This window comes from Epinephelus fuscoguttatus, linkage group LG21 (assembly GCF_011397635.1).
Source record: "Epinephelus fuscoguttatus linkage group LG21, E.fuscoguttatus.final_Chr_v1".
Lineage (NCBI taxonomy): Eukaryota > Metazoa > Chordata > Actinopteri > Perciformes > Serranidae > Epinephelus > Epinephelus fuscoguttatus.
Window position 1 is genome coordinate 25642059 of NC_064772.1, and position 16770 is coordinate 25658828.

Consider the following 16770-nt stretch of genomic DNA (forward strand, 5'->3'; position numbering starts at 1 on the left):
CTGTTAACAAACTGTCAGAACTCATGCAGTATAATCCAAGTCTCATTTATCTAGTCATACGCTCCGTAATTCCCAAACAGACGGCCTTTTCTGACGGGGAACTGAACTAAAAGTGACACTTACCTATGGTCTCCTCAAAGCCAGACTCCATTAACAAAAACAGTACTTTTACCTCCCTTAACTGCTGGTTAAGCTGCTGGTCCACAGCTGCCTTGATCAGTGAGTTTGTTATTGTGGGACTCTGGTGTTTTTAAAGGGTTAGTTTTGATTCAGCAGAGTCATACAATAACACAAACAAGCTAACTATCAAGGTTGCACTAGATCCGCAGCTCCTGTGTTCAGTGAGGTGAAATTACTTTTTTCATCAATGGAGTCTGGCTATGAAGAGAGCAGAGATAAGTGTCACTTTGAGTTCAGTTCCCTGTCAAAGGGCTGTCTGCTCTGGAAGTACTGTGCATACGACAGGATAAATCAAACTTGGATTATACTGCACTAACTAATAACTGATAGTTAGCTTGTTTGTGTTATTGTATGACTCTGCTGGAAAAAAAAAAAAAAGTTGATGGTTAGCGGTTACAGTGTGACCGTTTGTATCTCAGTTACTCACCAACGGTCACACTGTAACCGCTAACCATCAACTTTTTTTTTTTTTTTTTAAGATATTTTTTTGGCCATTTTGCCTTTAATGGACAGGACAGACAAGTGTGAAAGGGGGAGAGAGAGGGAGGATGACATGCAGCAAAGGGCCACAGGCTGGATTCGAACCCGGGCCACTGCGGCAACAGCCTTGTACATAGGGCGCCTGCTCTACCACTAAGCCACCGACGCCCCAACATCAACTGTTTTGGACAAATTAATCACAGAAATTAACAATACACTAATGTACAATCATACAAAACAAAACATGCGGTGAGGTGCAGTCTATAATATTGTGCTAGGCATTTGGTGGCACAACTGTGTCTGTAACATGTTGTTTACAGAATGCATTACATCGTTGTGGTTTGACAAAAATATACTGAAAAGGACAATTGCAATGTAAGGTCACAATGACCTTAACACAGACTGGGACCCGATACAAAACACATTTCATAAATGGCCACAATACCAAAGGCTAAATCACTTGGCAGCCAGCTGAGACCAAGCACCTCTTATAACTACAGAAACATGTCCGGAATTAAAAAAAAAAACAGAAGAGGGGAACACCCAGGACTGACTCCAAATAGCTTGTTTACATCAACAGTGCCTGCGCCTGAGCTCCACCTACCAACATTCTCTTAAGGGAGCTGAGAAAGCCTTACAACAAATGTACATCTGTGTGTATGTGAAGGTTTAATCTGGACTCACCAACATTCTCCTCAGATAGTCGGAGGATCTCTTGGAACTGTGGTTTGACCTGAAAAGTTCATTAGTATAAACAAAATGTCATAATTTATATTCAAACACATCATTGACATTTAACAGTTAATACTGTCAATACCTCACATGGATTTTTGATGAATATCTTTACAAGGTAAGAAAAAAATTGCATTTGCAAAGATTTACACTGAAAAGGTTCCTTGAAAGTTAGTAGTAAACTAATATTTCAGACACCTTGTGCATGCTAGGATACCTTATTTTCAAGGTACAAAGTAGAGCAAACATTTTACTCTCAGAATTTAAACACTCAAAATGGCTGAAAATATCTATAAAGTGCATGCTTACATGGGTTTTGGAATTTATCAATTCAAAAAATGTAACATGTGGGTACTTTTTGGACTTTTAAGTGGAGAGGCAGAATTTAAATAAGTTGAACTGAGAGAGAGCACTACAACTTTAAAATCGAAGTGTTGCAGTAGCACATTTTTTTGTACCCTTGCATGGTTTTACCTTAGCGTTGGTAAAAATCTTGCCGAAGGTGCGACAGAACCTCCAGAAGAAGCGTGAGAACTCGTGCACGCAGGTCGATGACGTGACATTGATACGACCCACGATCTCTATGAGCTGCGGAAGGCTGGAGACAGAGCAGACAGGTGGCAATCAGCGTTGTGATTGTTTGCGTATGCTTTTATGATACCATGTACAAAGCTGTCTGTATACATATATGACTTTACACGTGTGTGCGCGCATGTATGTGTGTGCATTTCTCACAGTTGGTTGACCACCCATAGCAGGCTGTCCCAGCCAGTGGTTCCCTCATGCTCCAGCTGGTGGTCGTAGAGCAGCAGCAGAGCACTCAGCATCTCCCTGCTGCCGATGATGGTTGCCACGTCCTGGAGGGGCGACGCTGGCCTGGGGAACCGCGTCACTGCAGGACCAACGACACAGGATCATAAGAGAAAATCAGGACATGTCTTACTTTTACAGTTACTACTTCTACTTCTTCTTTTGTGTCCCCGTGTGTAGCTGTCTCACCCTCTATTGCAGGTATGTCTCCGTTGAGCTTGGCTCTGCTGGTGAAGGGTGCGTTCTGCAGCACCACGGCGAACAGAGGAGGGATGAGAGACTGCAGGGCCGAAAGGAACACGTGGAGCTTGTGTTCATCCAGACCATGTTCTCCTTGCTACAGAAAGAGGGAGGTGTGGAGGGTGAGCATGACAGAAAAGAGACAAAGAGAACAAATGTGAGACAGTGAAATGTATTGTTTGTGTGGTGCTGAGATCTGTAGCTTGGAAACTAAGAGTCAGATGTAGTCAGATTTGTGCAGATTTTGTTTGTAAGGGTCAACTACTACTGTAGACATATTGAAAATACACCTACCTGTAGCACTGGGTAGTTTTCATTACAATGTTTATCTACATTACCAGTGATTTTCTAGTGCATGTTTACAGCATGTTGCTTTAATTTCACGTTTGCTCTGAATATTTGTTTCCTCTCATTTACTGCGCATTACACGTCTTGAACATACAATGTATTATATACATCATTTGGATGTTTTTGGCTCAACAAGCGTGATTTTTACTATCAGGATGGGATGAGAAAGGCTCTCAGGTTTGAGGCAGGCACTTACCATAAGTAGCTTCTCTATACGTGCCAACAGAGAAGGGATGAGTGCAGATTGCAGGGTGCCCAGCTCTGTAGTCCAGGCAGCAAAGGCAGGAATGAAGACCTGATGGACTGCACTGACCACCCGCTCTGATGGGTCCCCCAGTGACAGCAGCATCAGCTCAAAACCCTGGAAGATACACACAATGATGCGCGTGAGAGGAGGATTCACCAACAAGCACTTACAGAAACAGAAAGTAAAACACTTAATATTATACACACTTCCTTCGCACAACACACATACCTGGGAGTACTTGTCAGGGTCATCAATGTAACCCATGATGATACCCAGACTCTTGACCACAGCCTCTCTAACCATGTCAGCCTTATCCTCAGCGAGCATCTGCTGCAACATGGACAACACTAAGGAGCTACGGATCTCCTTCTGCAGAGACAGAAAGCAAAACAGATGGACACAGATGAATTTTTTATTCATCTATATTCATGTAAAATCACTTTTTAATGTGTATATGCATATGTTCTTACAGGCAGGTATGGTGCTAAGGCCCCACAGGACTCCGCCACCAACAATCTCCTCTCTGGATATTTGTGGTTAATCTGCAAAAAAAGAGAAAATATTTAGAGAAAAAAAAGTGCAAAAAGAAGTTCAGAAACAGAAGGTAAAAGGAGAAGAGAAGTAGACTGGAGGGCAGCCACGGTGGAATGGAAACAACTCGAGTATCATCAACACGCTGACCCTGTGGAAACCACTATTGGTGATTCTAGGCAGATTCTCAGCCTCCAAACTGCCGGCAGCTGTTGTTGCCATAAATGTGTTTCATGAGGTGACACAGGTGGCAATGAAAACAAAACTGCTATCATTATGAGTCAGGGACACCATGGAGGTAATAACAGTGATTTTCTGAGTCAGAATATGCAATTACAACAATGCTGAATGGGGTGCCCGCTACATGCAAGATGCAACTAACATTTGTTTCAAATATACTGCACAATGAAATATTTTTGCATTGGCGCTTTGTGCATTTCTTGTAAAACAGAAGTATTTTCCTTTTGGTCAAATCTATGAAGAGGTGGAAACGACAACAAAAATGACGTTAATTCTAAAGTCTTTGTGCTAAAATGAAACAACAACATCCTCCAGATGTGGAAATGAAATGTCACAGACAACTTAACGAAAACAACAACAAAAGATGAAATTAAAAAAAAAAGTGTTGATGAAGTCCTCTTTGTATTTCCATTGTAGAAAATATTAGTGACAGAATATTCAGTAACAAAGGCCACCTGCAGTATATGAAGTGTACCTGTTCCCAGCACTGAGGAAGTAGCTCAGCCTCGACACGCGTGGGACCCACATGCCTCGCGAATGCAACACATCCTGTCAAGATCATTTGTCTTTGGAAACACACACACAAAGAAACACATGAGAACATACTCCTGGATAAACTCATAGCTGTCTTTCTCTCTCGGGGCTTAACAATGGTATCTCCGCAAGAGGTTGATCAACCAGAATATCGTTCCATCTACACACACCTTTGCTCATCATCTGGTCTCTTGATTAAATTAAAGAGAATGTGGAGGAGCTGGTCTCTCTCTTTAGGCTCTGGGTGAAGGCAGGCAGTACATAAGATGAGTGGGATCAACTCCTGAAGACGAGAGAAACAAGAGACAGAAGTGGCATCAGTTTGGATATCTTCGCAAAAGGAGAATGGGGTTGAAACACACAAGGAAAGGATGGTCGCTAGCAGTCAAGCAGGCCTGGAGGTCTATTGAGGTGTTGAATAAAAGGAGGAGAGAAAACAGGAAAGTCAAAGGGAGAAATAAACACAGGGGGCCTGTGGTCTGAAACCAACAGGAGTCCGTCAACACCAGTGAAAACATGCTTACCTTCAATACCTTGTTGGTGTTATACCTTGACTCATTTGGCTTTTGGAGTCACGCACATACAATTAGAGCCACGTACTGAAGAAACTTAAACAGTGCATGCACACACCCAGACACAGCTGCATTTAGACACACACATACCTTTTTGCACTAGCTCCCTTACTACAACACAGCTCTATCCCAGAGTTCAGACAGAGTTTATGGACCTTCCAGCCAGAGGGGAGAGAGCTCGGCTGCCCTTGATACAGGGCCTCCATGGCCAAATTGTGGTCAGCCCTAAATTCCCGCCACACACACCCAAATTAGAGAGTGCACACAGAGTTAAAAATATGTTTTTTTTCAAACAAACTCTGTTTTTTTTCCAGGAAGATATCATAGTTGCCTGCCAAGTGCTGGAAGAGCGAGCAAAACCCCAACGCTGGACGGACAGATGGACCTGACAGAGACACTTGGGTAAAGATAGGCTGTGATGAGTCACCCGCTCAGTGCTGGACCAACCCTCTGAAGTCAGTGCCATGTTGGCTATCTTTTAAAAAGTAAAAATACGACATTTAAGTATCAGAGGGCCATTTTAAGTGGCTACATGACGAGTTCAATATGGGTGAAATCAGTTCAAGCGTCAAAAAACCTGCAAATTAACTGTATTTAGGGAAGTTAAGCTGTCACATTCAATAATCCTCTGCCCCGGCCTCTGAAAAAACCATACATCTTCACAAGAGACATTTTTGGAGACTTAACAGCGCTGGCCTGATAAAACAAATAAAGGAATTCATAAACAGCACACATCTGAAAAGCCAGAAGCCACGCTGATCCTGCTCTATTTCTGTGTGAACTCCTGTGTTTCTGATGTGAAGACTCCTTCAGGAGGTTAAACATCTGACCGGTCTTGGATAAACACTGTGGGCAGGTAGAGTGGACAGCACGACGCCAGGACCCAGAGGCCAGGGGGGCCTGATGCTTTACTTCAAAGAGCCGAGTGACTGCACATTCCAGTCCAAGGACCACTATGTGCAAGAGCCTGCATCCAAATGTTACCCCACATTCCCATTCCACCTTAACCAAATCTTACCAGATCTGTATTATTAAATGTTTCGGTTACACTTTACTTGAAGGTTTCTATATAAGGGTGACATGACACTGTCATAACATGACATGACACTGTCATGAACCTGTCATGAACATTATGTACATGTCATAAACATTTATGACTGCTGTCATTAAGTGTGTTTTTGTAATGACAAGTTGACATTGTTTGGGTTGTCTTGATTATGACAACTTGACACTGATCAAAGTGACATTACCAGAGGATGTCTTTGTATCAATCATTATGTCAACTTATCATGAACACAAAAAGAGGTGCATTTCTTGTTAATGTCAAGTTGTCACAACAAAGACATCTTCTGGTAATGTCATCCTGGTTAATGTCAACATGTCATTATAAAGACATCCCAAACAAATTTAATGTCAACTTGTCATGGCAAAGACAACTTCTGGTAATGTTGTCCTGGTTAATGTCAAGTTGTCATTATAGCTGCTGCGCAGCAATGGTCAGGGCCAGGCAATTTTAGGCAAAATTAGGCAATTCTGAGCAACACACACACTAAAACAAAGCATATCACAACATAGAAGTTACATCATATAATTATGGCATGCCCTTCAAATTGTGGATGAGCGGCTGAAGTGATCAGACTCATAATATACAAAGGAAAGAAAAAACTCAAGAACAAGAAAGTAAGAATAACATTAACTGCTAGCAATTATGAACAAACTGGCCTGATCTAGCTTCAAGCTAAACATTATCCATGGTGACAAAGATGAAAACATTTTTTTAAAATGTAAAAGTAGCTACTGAATAGACTCTGCATATTGACTGATAGCTAAGCCAAATGAACAGGGACAAGAGACAAGGGATAACAGGGAAAAGTGTTGATAAAGAGTATTTGTCTCTCCGCAAAACCACCTGGATCACAATTATTATAGTCTCTAATCCACATAGCATGATGCCTGAACATAGGACTGTCACATTAGAATGTCCGTTCTGCCTTAGCTGAGGCTTGAACTCACAACTTCTGAGACTGAGGTCCGTCTTCTAGCTCACTGAGCTAATTGGCAAGTGACAGTTCATGTGTGGCTTCACAAATTGACTAAGCCAAGCATCAGGGTGCCAGACAGTTGCCATCCATGCCATGGAAAAGCAAATTTCAAAGTGAAAATTCCAAAGCTGTAGCACATATGGTTGATTTGTTACGAATTTTCAAAGTTTTGAAATTTAGAGGCTTGCTGTAGCGCCACCATCAGGACTATTGTCTTGTGTTTCCAGTTGAGGACATCTGGCATGATGGGACTGGACCTTTATGAAAAGTTTGGGTAGATTTCTCATATGGAAATGTTGCACGAGCTGAGGCTTGACTCACAATCTTCAACACCAAGAACCATCCTCTATCTCACTGAGCTAATTGGCAAACAGAAATGTCACATGTAGCTTCACATATTGACTAAGCCAGTCACCTGTGTGCAAGACAGCAGCTGTTAGTGTGTAAAGGCAGATTTCAAACAGCTGTCAAAAATTCAGTTATTAAGACAAAAATCTGAAATTGCATCTAGACAGCATGGAGATATTGGTAATTTGTTTTTAACAATGATTTATTGGCTCCATAAGTGAAAAACTGATGTTTAAAAATGCCATTTTTACATTGACTCCAGTTGTTCACGAGAGCAAAATTCAAAATGCTGTAAAAAATTCAGTTTTTGAGATAAAATTCTGATATTTTCCAAACATCATCTACCATGACTCCAAAATTTTGTAATTTTTTTTAATGAACATCGAAAATGTATTTAGCAAGTATACCATCAGGACTATTGGCCTGTTTTTGCAGCTAATTATAAGGACATCCCAAACAAATTTAATGTCAACTTGTCATGACAAAGACATCTTCTGGTAATGTCACTTTGATTATTGTCAAGTTGTCATAATCAAGACAACCCAAACAATGTCAACTTGTCATTACAAAAACCGCATGACACTTAATGACAGCAGTCATAAATGTTTATGACATGTACATAATGTTCATGACAGGTTCATGACCGCGTCATGTCATAGTTATGACAGTGTCATGTCACTCTTGTGTAGATACCTTCAAGTAAATTGTTACCAATGTTTCTTTTGTGATCTCACACTTCAATAATCAAATGAAGTGCATAAATGTTTACTAACAGGAAATAAGAACACAGGCGATAACCAGATACAGTGATGAATACCATGTATGTAGCACAAATAAATATCCATACAATGCAGCATCTACTACTACTTAATTTAGTTTTTTGACTTTTGTCTTGCTGCTTTGCATTCTCTCCTCCAGGTGCCTATTTTTTTTCTATCATTCTAACTTTTGTTTTTATCCATTCTGACTTCCTACCGCATTACCAGAGAAACCAGAGCTTGAGTACAAACAGAATGTTAACAGCATCTGTCATTTGAGTTACAGCTTAACGCCTAATCTTTTGTCTCCTAACAGCCCTGATAACACCGTCAATGTTCTTTGTCTTGCCAGTAGTTCGTTAAAGATCACAGTTAATCTGGCCACTAGAAAAAGGAAGTCAATCATTGCAGCCTGCGTTTACTCTCTTCATAGTGATACCACTTCTTGGAAAGCCTGGACACACCTTTTACTATATATTTAACGGGATCAAGAAAAAAGTGTTGCAAAAAGTTTACAAATAAAACCTTTTTATCACAAGAAAAGAGAAATGTAAGTAATGAGGAGCTTGGCAGAGAATGCTCATCAGTATGCTACAATAGCACAGTATATTGGAGAAAAATCTAAAGTTTAATGATTTACAGTGTCTGATATTACAGCCAGGTGGCAGGCAGAGTTTCACTGCATCGTTCCACACCTTTTGTTCTTAAGTGGGTGTCACGTTCAGACAACTAAAGGTGTGTCTCCAGGCTTATGGTGGTTAAAAAGCTTCAAGTTGCAAGATGTAAGTGTGAGCAGCTGTGCATGTGTGTGTGTGTGTGTGTGTGTGTGTGTGTGTGTGTGTGTGTGTGTGTGTGTGTACGCAATGTCATGGTTGGTGAATCTAACGGATATAGTACAAAGTCCACAACACTCAGACCTAGAGGCCCAAATGTTCGGCTGTGTTTTTGTCTTTGTCATCCTCTCCCCCGAGTTTGTTTATCTTGATTTTGCGAAGAGATTAACTTCTCCATAACTGTCAGAGGTTGACTGAAACAATATAACTACTGTGATATGCAAAGCAGCCCCAATGAGAACTACTCGAACCAGACTTACCTCTTTCAAGCATTTGAAACACATTTTGTTTCCCTGTATGCAAAATTCAGGCACACGGTGTTCCTACAGTCACTGACAGACACGGACACAAATTGCATGCAAGCGGTTATGTGTAGACAGACCACCTGTGCAAATTAAGTGCCTCACAAATATACTACTATGGAAACCGCTTATACTGATCACAGTTAGTGATTGTATGGATCAAAGAGCTTGGGACAGAAACATTCCTGTACAAATGCTGTTTAAATATTTCGCTTATAATAATCAAGTAATTCGCTTTGCACTTACAGTGTCATTTGGGGTCTTTTCATACACAACAACATATGAAAAAACATTTAAAACTATGGTAATTGAATTTTTTTTTAAACTTTACTCGCACGAGGAAAGCACTAGCGGTTGAAGCCACCTTCGTCAAGGGGATTGATAATGCCCGGTCACGCAATGCCTGCTTGAGCATGCTTTTGGTGAGGGTGAAAGCACAAGACTTGGCAACGAGCCTGGGAGAGGACAATTCCAAGGTTTCCATAGGCTTGAGCGATTTAAAAAGCAAGAGAACATTGTGTTTATGGAACTGCACGGAGAGGCTGCTAAGGCTGACACGGTGACATGCGATGAATGTCCTGAGGAGCAGCGGGGACAGATGGGGCAAGAATACATGGAGGAAAACATTTAGGATGCCGAGAATGGAATTTATTTTCGAGTACCTGACGGTAATTTGAAAAGCGCTTGGAACAGCTGCATTTTAAAGCAGTCAATAAAATCTAGTAAAAAGCGAAGCCATCCGTTTTATTGCTTTATATTCACTTGATAAATATGCAAATGTAAATCCAATGGTAATCTGCATAAGAAACAAAAAAAAATTATAGCTGATGCACAGCAATGGTCGGAGCCGGGCAGTTTTAGGCAAATCTGAGCAACAAGAGGCAGAATAGGAAGACAACAAGAAAGTTACCATTACAATGTACCAGAGATGGGGACTTGAGTCATTGTGACTTGGACTCGAGTCGACTCGAGTCGCTGTTTTGATGACTTGTGACTTGACTTGACAAAAAATAAAAGACTTGAGACTTGACTCGGACTTGGAAGTTAAAGACTCGGGACTTGACTTAACTTGAGACATGATGACTTGAGTGTTATTCACATCATGTTTTCGGTTAGAATATAAAATTAATAAATTAATTTAAAAAATAATGTTGATTACCCGGTAGGAGCGCAGGCTGAGAATGGCGTTGTCATGATTGGATCACTACCCTGTCAATCAGTCATGCCCTCTCTACGTACCTTACGTGTTTATTGGAGAAACAGGCCCTCTTATATCAGATAGGCATGTTTTTTAATTTATTTGCTAACATTAACCCCAGAAAACGTGAGCGAACATTCCGACCGGTTCATGACAAGACCGGCTGTACGTTTTATGAATGAGCAACACAGGGTTAAATGAGCTAAATGGGTGATTTTGGCTGCTGCCTTGGTTAGTGTGTGTGTGTGTGTGTGTGTGTGTGTGTGTGTGTGTGTGTGCGCGTGCGTGCGCATACGCACGGGGGTCGTCCCTGCAAAGTAAACATTGCAGCGATGAAGTCAATGTTTACTGACAGTGACTTATATCTTGTCTTTTCACTTTATTAAGATCAGATTCTGCAGGTAAAATTACAATAATAAGGTGACCTGACTTGGACTTGACTTGACCTATTACAGGACTTGACTTGACTTGACATAACCTGTGACTTGACTTGCCCAAGAAAAAATGACTTGGGACTTACTTGAGACTTGAAGGTCAAGACTTGAGAGTTACTTGAGACTTGCACATGTGTGACTTGGTCCCATCTCTACAATGTACATCAGTTGAGGCTTGTACTCATGATCTCTGACACCAAGGAGCATCTTCTATCTGACTGAGCTAATTAGCAAGTGACAAATCCGTGGCTTCACAAATTGACTAAGCAAGCTACCAGGATGACAGCAACTGTCCAGGCAGATTTCAAACTGCTGTCATAAATTCAGTCATCAAGACAAAAATCTGAAAATACACATATTGCATCTAGACAGCATGGAGATGTTGTTAATTTGTTTTTAACAATGATTAATTTACTCCATAAGTGAAAAACTGATGTTTAAAAATTACATTTTTTTGATATAAAATTCTGATATTTGCCGAACGTCACCTACCGTGACTCCAAAATTTTGTCAAGTTTTTTTCATGAACATTGAAAATTTATTTAGCCAGAATTTGCAAGTATATGTTTACAGCACTGTTTACAGTTAAACATCTTGATGCACTGTAGGCTCAATTTTTGATAAATCAAAAATCTGTGAGGACAATTTGTGAAGGACAGTCTGAAGATGCTTTGTAGTAAGTTTGGTGTCAATTGAGCAAAAATTGTGGGAGGAGATAGGTTTAAGAAGTTAAGTTAAGAGTGATGGACTTCATAATTTGCAATAGGTTTAAATGTACAAAAGTTTCTTCAGCATTGGGGCTACATTTTGGTTAAAGTTGCAAAGCTGTAGCACGTACGCTCGATTTGTTGTGAATTTTCAAAGTTTTGAACTTTAGACACTTGCTGTAGCGCCACCATCAGGGCTATTGACTTGTGTTTGCAGCTGAGCAAATCTGCCATAGGACTGGACCTTTATGCAAAGTTTGATGATTTTTCGCGCATGTGAAGTATGATTTCCTTGGAAGAAGAAGAAGAAGAAGAAAAAGAAGAAGAAGAAAGAACAAGCTGGAAAACAAGAGGGTCCTGGCAGGACTGCCTGCCCGGCCCCTAATAAAAAAGAACTGTGATCACTATAAGAGGTTTCCACTGTAATATGAATTAAATTGCAGGTGTCAACATTATAGCTTGCAAGGAGTAAAGGTTTATTAATACCTAATCTATTTTAAAATCTCCTCCCATTCTCTTCTCAGTAGAAATTAATATTCAAACTTCAACTGTCAAAACAAAAGCAAACATGTTCCCCAACAGTTAAAGGGAGGAAGCTGGTTTACATTTAGTTGCCTGGAATCACTGCACACCTCATATCAAGGACATTTTAAAACACTTTTCTTTGGTTTTATGCAGCCATAACAATATAGCATGAAGCTACATTTAAACAGTTGTTATCAGATTAATCAAAATCACTGCAGAATCTCAAAAGCCACAGCAAATAAATCAGACAGGGAACCAATTGGAAAAGAAGATACACTGGGTTTAAGAGACATTCAGTACATGACCCACCTACTGTGAAGCTAAAACTGCATGCCTCGAGTCATCTTTGCGTGTTAGTTCATATTTTAGCTATAAATAAATTTCTAAATTTCCTTTCATGACAATGCCAGACTGCAAAATGACAGTCATTAGCACTTTAACGAAATGTCAGAGCTACCTGCTAGCTGTTGGCAACTTGGACCCTAATGTGGCAGCAGTTGTAGCCAACAGGCGCTGGGTATTAGTTCCATATTTCTGGGTCTACAGGTCATGTGAGAACCATGCAGATGAGTGCGTGAAAGACTCACCTGGCAAAGATGTGCAACCATTCTCTAGAAGAGAGGCATGCATGAGAGTGAGAGAATGAGTGAGACGAAAAAGAGAAGAGTAAAAAATAAAACCAGTGAAGACAAAAGGACAGCAAACGTGTGTTGTGGAGGGGTGGGGGGTGGGGTTGGGGGGGGCAAAAACAGCAGAGGAGAAATGATGATGATGGTGATGACACTGGTGAAAGCAAACGCCATTATAAAAGAAGGTGATATTCCCAATCAATAGATAGACACAAGTCAGCTGGGTATCTGCAGGTCTATGTTTGGCACTGCGAATGTCTAAATGAGCGTGCTAGCAGGAGACACAGTCAGATCTTAGGCAGCATTAGTACATTAGGTTTGAGACGTTAGTATGATTAGCATAAACAAACGAGAAATCACACCAATTAGACTGCTGTCAAAAACACTGGAAGCCGCTACACGATGTGTCATACTAAACTGCATGCTAGTTGAATTTTGGGAATGCCTTGTGGCACAAACCAAGAGGAGGGTGGCGTTCTTTCAAACCAAACAAAACTAAATCTTTCTCACGATAGCAGATGGTGAAGTGGGTGAATCATCAACAGAAAAATCACTTTCATCATGATTATCCCCTTCAGCAAAGGTTGTTTGGAACTGCTTCAGTGCCCATCTACATAGGAATTGGCACGCTGAAGATGACTGTGTCCTCTGCAGCTTCTCCTAAATTTTTCCACCTTGCTTAGCCCTACTGCTGTGTGTGTATCTATTGGATACTACAAAAAGACTGAAGAAAACTGTGATGATGACAGTAATGAAATGGGGCACAGGTAGAAGGAGGAGGAGGAGGGGAGCAGGAGGAGCAGCAGCAGTGGGGTTACCTCTCGTTTAGCAAGGAGGACATTAGGGACGATGTGAGGGAGGCAGCGGCCCAGCATTAACATCACGCTCTCCTCACTGTCTGCTATGCGGGACACCTGGAAATGAGAGGAACGTTTAGTACTGTGTGCTGTCATGACATGAACGCACTGTTTGTAAGTGTGCATGAAAGTATGCTGACCTCTGCTCCCAGGCGGCTGTCGGAGCACATTCTGCAGAAGGACAGCAGGGCTTGCAGGAAGGCCGGGGATAGCTTCCTGCAACACCGCAAACAACAAGAGAGCAAAGAAAAAGAAAAAAAAAGACAGTCACGACAGTCTTTACCACTTAATCTGTACTCCGCAAGAACTCTGAAGATTGCCCTGACCACTGAATGATTGAGGACTGGACTGGATCTATCTGTCAGAGAGCCAGAGAGCTTAGTGCGGCCACACTTCTGTGTCACTGCTGTGTATTTCAGTGGAACTCAAAAAAATCTATGGATAGATGGAGCTTGGCTACAAGAAAATACAGCAGCACTGGGACCTGCTCAATAGCAGATGATGACTAACTGCATCTTGCCACTAATTTTTTGGAACTGTACGTGAATCTCATAAAGGGGAAATAAATGAGGGTATAGACGAAACATAGTATTCCATTGAGTGATGATTCACTAGATGTCAGTGCACTAAATATACCGCAGCATGGGTGGGATAGTGGGAAGAAATGTTGAGCAAAAGTCAAAAGTTTAATTCCCACCAGGGCTGCTATGTGTTTTGAGAAAAGTTACATTTTCACCGAGGAGGGCCGCCACTTGCCAAAAAGTGCTCTTGTGCTGTCCATTGTTGCTGCATAGGCTGATCACTACCTCCATCTAGTGGATGCATTTAGGAACTACACTGAGTTGGGCCATGTGGCTTCAACAAGTTGGTACTGAGTACACTGAAAATCATTTTCTGCATTCTACCTCACAGCTAAATTTATAAGGACTGAGTTAAAGAATCTTATCATCTTATATGTGTACCAAGACACACACCATAGACAAACAGAACATTATTGACACAAGGATTGCCAGTTTTTCTATTGTCTATTTATATCTCACCTGTTGGGCTGATCGAACTGGACAGGAGGCCGACTCTTAAGCTTATTGTGGGACTGTGGGTGAGGCTGTGATATGCTCTGAGCAGAGGGGGGGTCTGGTTTAGTTTCAGGCTCTGAAACACCCCGGATGTCCAGATACTGGCCGTTATCTGTCGGAGGCTGAGGGTAGGACAAGACTACGTTAGAATCAATGGGTCAAATGTTTGAAAAGTCCTCTTTCAAACTACGTTGAGACATTTTAAATAGCTATTAAAGCACATCTGTGCATGACATAATCAAATTGAGCACATACCACAGAGGGAGGGTCGGTGGAGGAAGTGATGGCGGTGGTGGAAGAGGAAGGATTGGATGTATTCTGGGAGCCCAAGTCCAGAGCGGCCGGAGGTGGGGAGGACACAGTCCTCTTTAGTGTTTGAATCTCACTGTGCGGGAGGGGAAAGGAAACATGAGGGGACACGGTCAGAAAACACTGCATAATTCTCATTGGTGAAGAAGTGAGTCAACGAGACAGAGATCCATCCAAAAGTAGTGGTAAAATTCATATTTTTCTGTAACCACTTATCCTGTTAACCTATCCAAGCTGACATTGTGTAAGAGGCAGGGTACACCCTGGACAGGTCTCCAGACTAACACAGGGCTGACACATAGAGACAGACAACCATTCACACTCACATTCACACCTACGGACAATTTAGAGTCACCAATTAACCTGCATGTCTTTGGACTGTGGGAGGAAGCCGGAGTACCCGGAGAAAACCCACGATGAGACCCCCACCCCACGTCAGAACCATGAACCCTATTGCTGTCAGGCAACAATGCTAACCACTGCACCACCGTGCCGCCTGTAAATTGCTTCAATTTATTTTGGATTGCGGTAGAGATAATTTGTCTGAATCTTAATAATTCCACATGGGAAGAAAATAGGTTCCACTAATGCATCAGGCCAGGGCTTCCTCTGTAATTTAATGCAGTGCTTGGGGGAAATTTCCATACTGGTTCTACCTCACGGGCTGTTTTGGTCACAGTTATGCTAATAATGTGGACAGAAGTGCTTTTCTCATGGATGCTTCTAGTGGTCGTGGTAAATGTTCTTGTCGTAATGGCACAGAACTGTTATAAATAGAAGAAACTGTGTGAGCACAATAGCATACTAACAGGGGTCATATAATTAAAGGGGAACTACATCCATATTCAAAATTTGTACATGTTATTCATATGGTTTAGGACAGTGCAAAAAATATTAGTAAACATAAACCATTTTCCTAAATCCAAAAACTAGAGTCATACAACTTAAATCTGTGATGTCACCAAGTATAAAGTTCGGAGCTGCTCCATGGTCTGTTGTCAGCTGCTCTTGATTAACATCTCACTGTGGCTGTTCTTGCTTGTACTCTTCCTCCCTGCCGTATTAGTAGACTTGTTCTTAGTGAGAAACAAAGTTCTGTGAATTTGGCATTGAACACATTTAATTTCCTATAGTTTCTTCACAACAAAATCCCCCGTTATTTTGTCATGTAAAAGATTTTATTGTGAAGCAGCACAATAAATTGGGTTTTCGTCAGCAGTAACCTAACAAGACTCTACAGCTCAAAGTGAACATGAAACAGTAAAATAAAGCTGGTATCTCACGTAAAAAGAGGACGCAAGAGAGGAACTAAACTCCAAACTACAGACATTCAGATAGAAGCTACAAAAGTCCTGAGAGCTGAACACACAGAGACTTTTAAAAACGTCTGGGGGAGCAGGGGGGTTGTCAGGGGTTGGATAAGGTCTGCAAGATGTCACCGCTATCCGCTTGGAGGCAGGCGGCCGGCTTTTGGTCCATCTCTGGTGTGGCTCAGCACTCCTTAACTGATAACGGAAAGACAAATTGGCACGGCAAGCTTTGACTTGGTGCTGCCAAAGGTGGTGATGGAAAAAAGGTAATAGAAGACTCTGAGAGCACCCAGGGGAATGTTCTGAGTATGTAGGTACACTTTCTGTTTCAGAACATCCTGTGAGTCCAGAAACTCAGTCTCCTTCATTGTCTATGGAGCAGCTTTAGAATTTATACCCTATGACATCACAAGTTTGAGACTTACTTCTCTGGCTTCTGGCTTTGAGAGACAGCAGTATTCTGTTTACAAATACTGGCTGGACTATGTGAGGCCATGGAAGTAACATACTGGACTTCTTAATTTATTA

General features: G+C 41.4%; 1 protein-coding gene across 6 annotated transcripts in view; it reads right to left on the reverse strand.

The window, feature by feature from the left end:
- The window catches only part of relch (RAB11 binding and LisH domain, coiled-coil and HEAT repeat containing), a 42446-nt gene that overhangs the window by 12967 nt on the left and 12709 nt on the right, over window positions 1–16770 (reverse strand). For 3 of the 6 annotated variants that reach the window (XM_049564944.1, XM_049564940.1, XM_049564939.1), the window contains 14 exons: window positions 14879–15008; window positions 14588–14745; window positions 13688–13763; window positions 13509–13604; window positions 12649–12672; window positions 4513–4625; window positions 4284–4374; window positions 3508–3579; window positions 3266–3406; window positions 2987–3151; window positions 2392–2539; window positions 2128–2284; window positions 1867–1990; window positions 1345–1393 (listed from right to left, as the gene is read on the reverse strand). In XM_049564944.1, the coding sequence (XP_049420901.1) occupies window positions 1345–1393; window positions 1867–1990; window positions 2128–2284; window positions 2392–2539; window positions 2987–3151; window positions 3266–3406; window positions 3508–3579; window positions 4284–4374; window positions 4513–4625; window positions 12649–12672; window positions 13509–13604; window positions 13688–13763; window positions 14588–14745; window positions 14879–15008 (1544 nt within the window). The remainder of the gene's footprint in view (window positions 1–1344; window positions 1394–1866; window positions 1991–2127; window positions 2285–2391; window positions 2540–2986; window positions 3152–3265; window positions 3407–3507; window positions 3580–4283; window positions 4375–4512; window positions 4626–12648; window positions 12673–13508; window positions 13605–13687; window positions 13764–14587; window positions 14746–14878; window positions 15009–16770) is intronic. The other 3 variants (XM_049564945.1, XM_049564943.1, XM_049564941.1) reach the window with 1 other exon arrangement.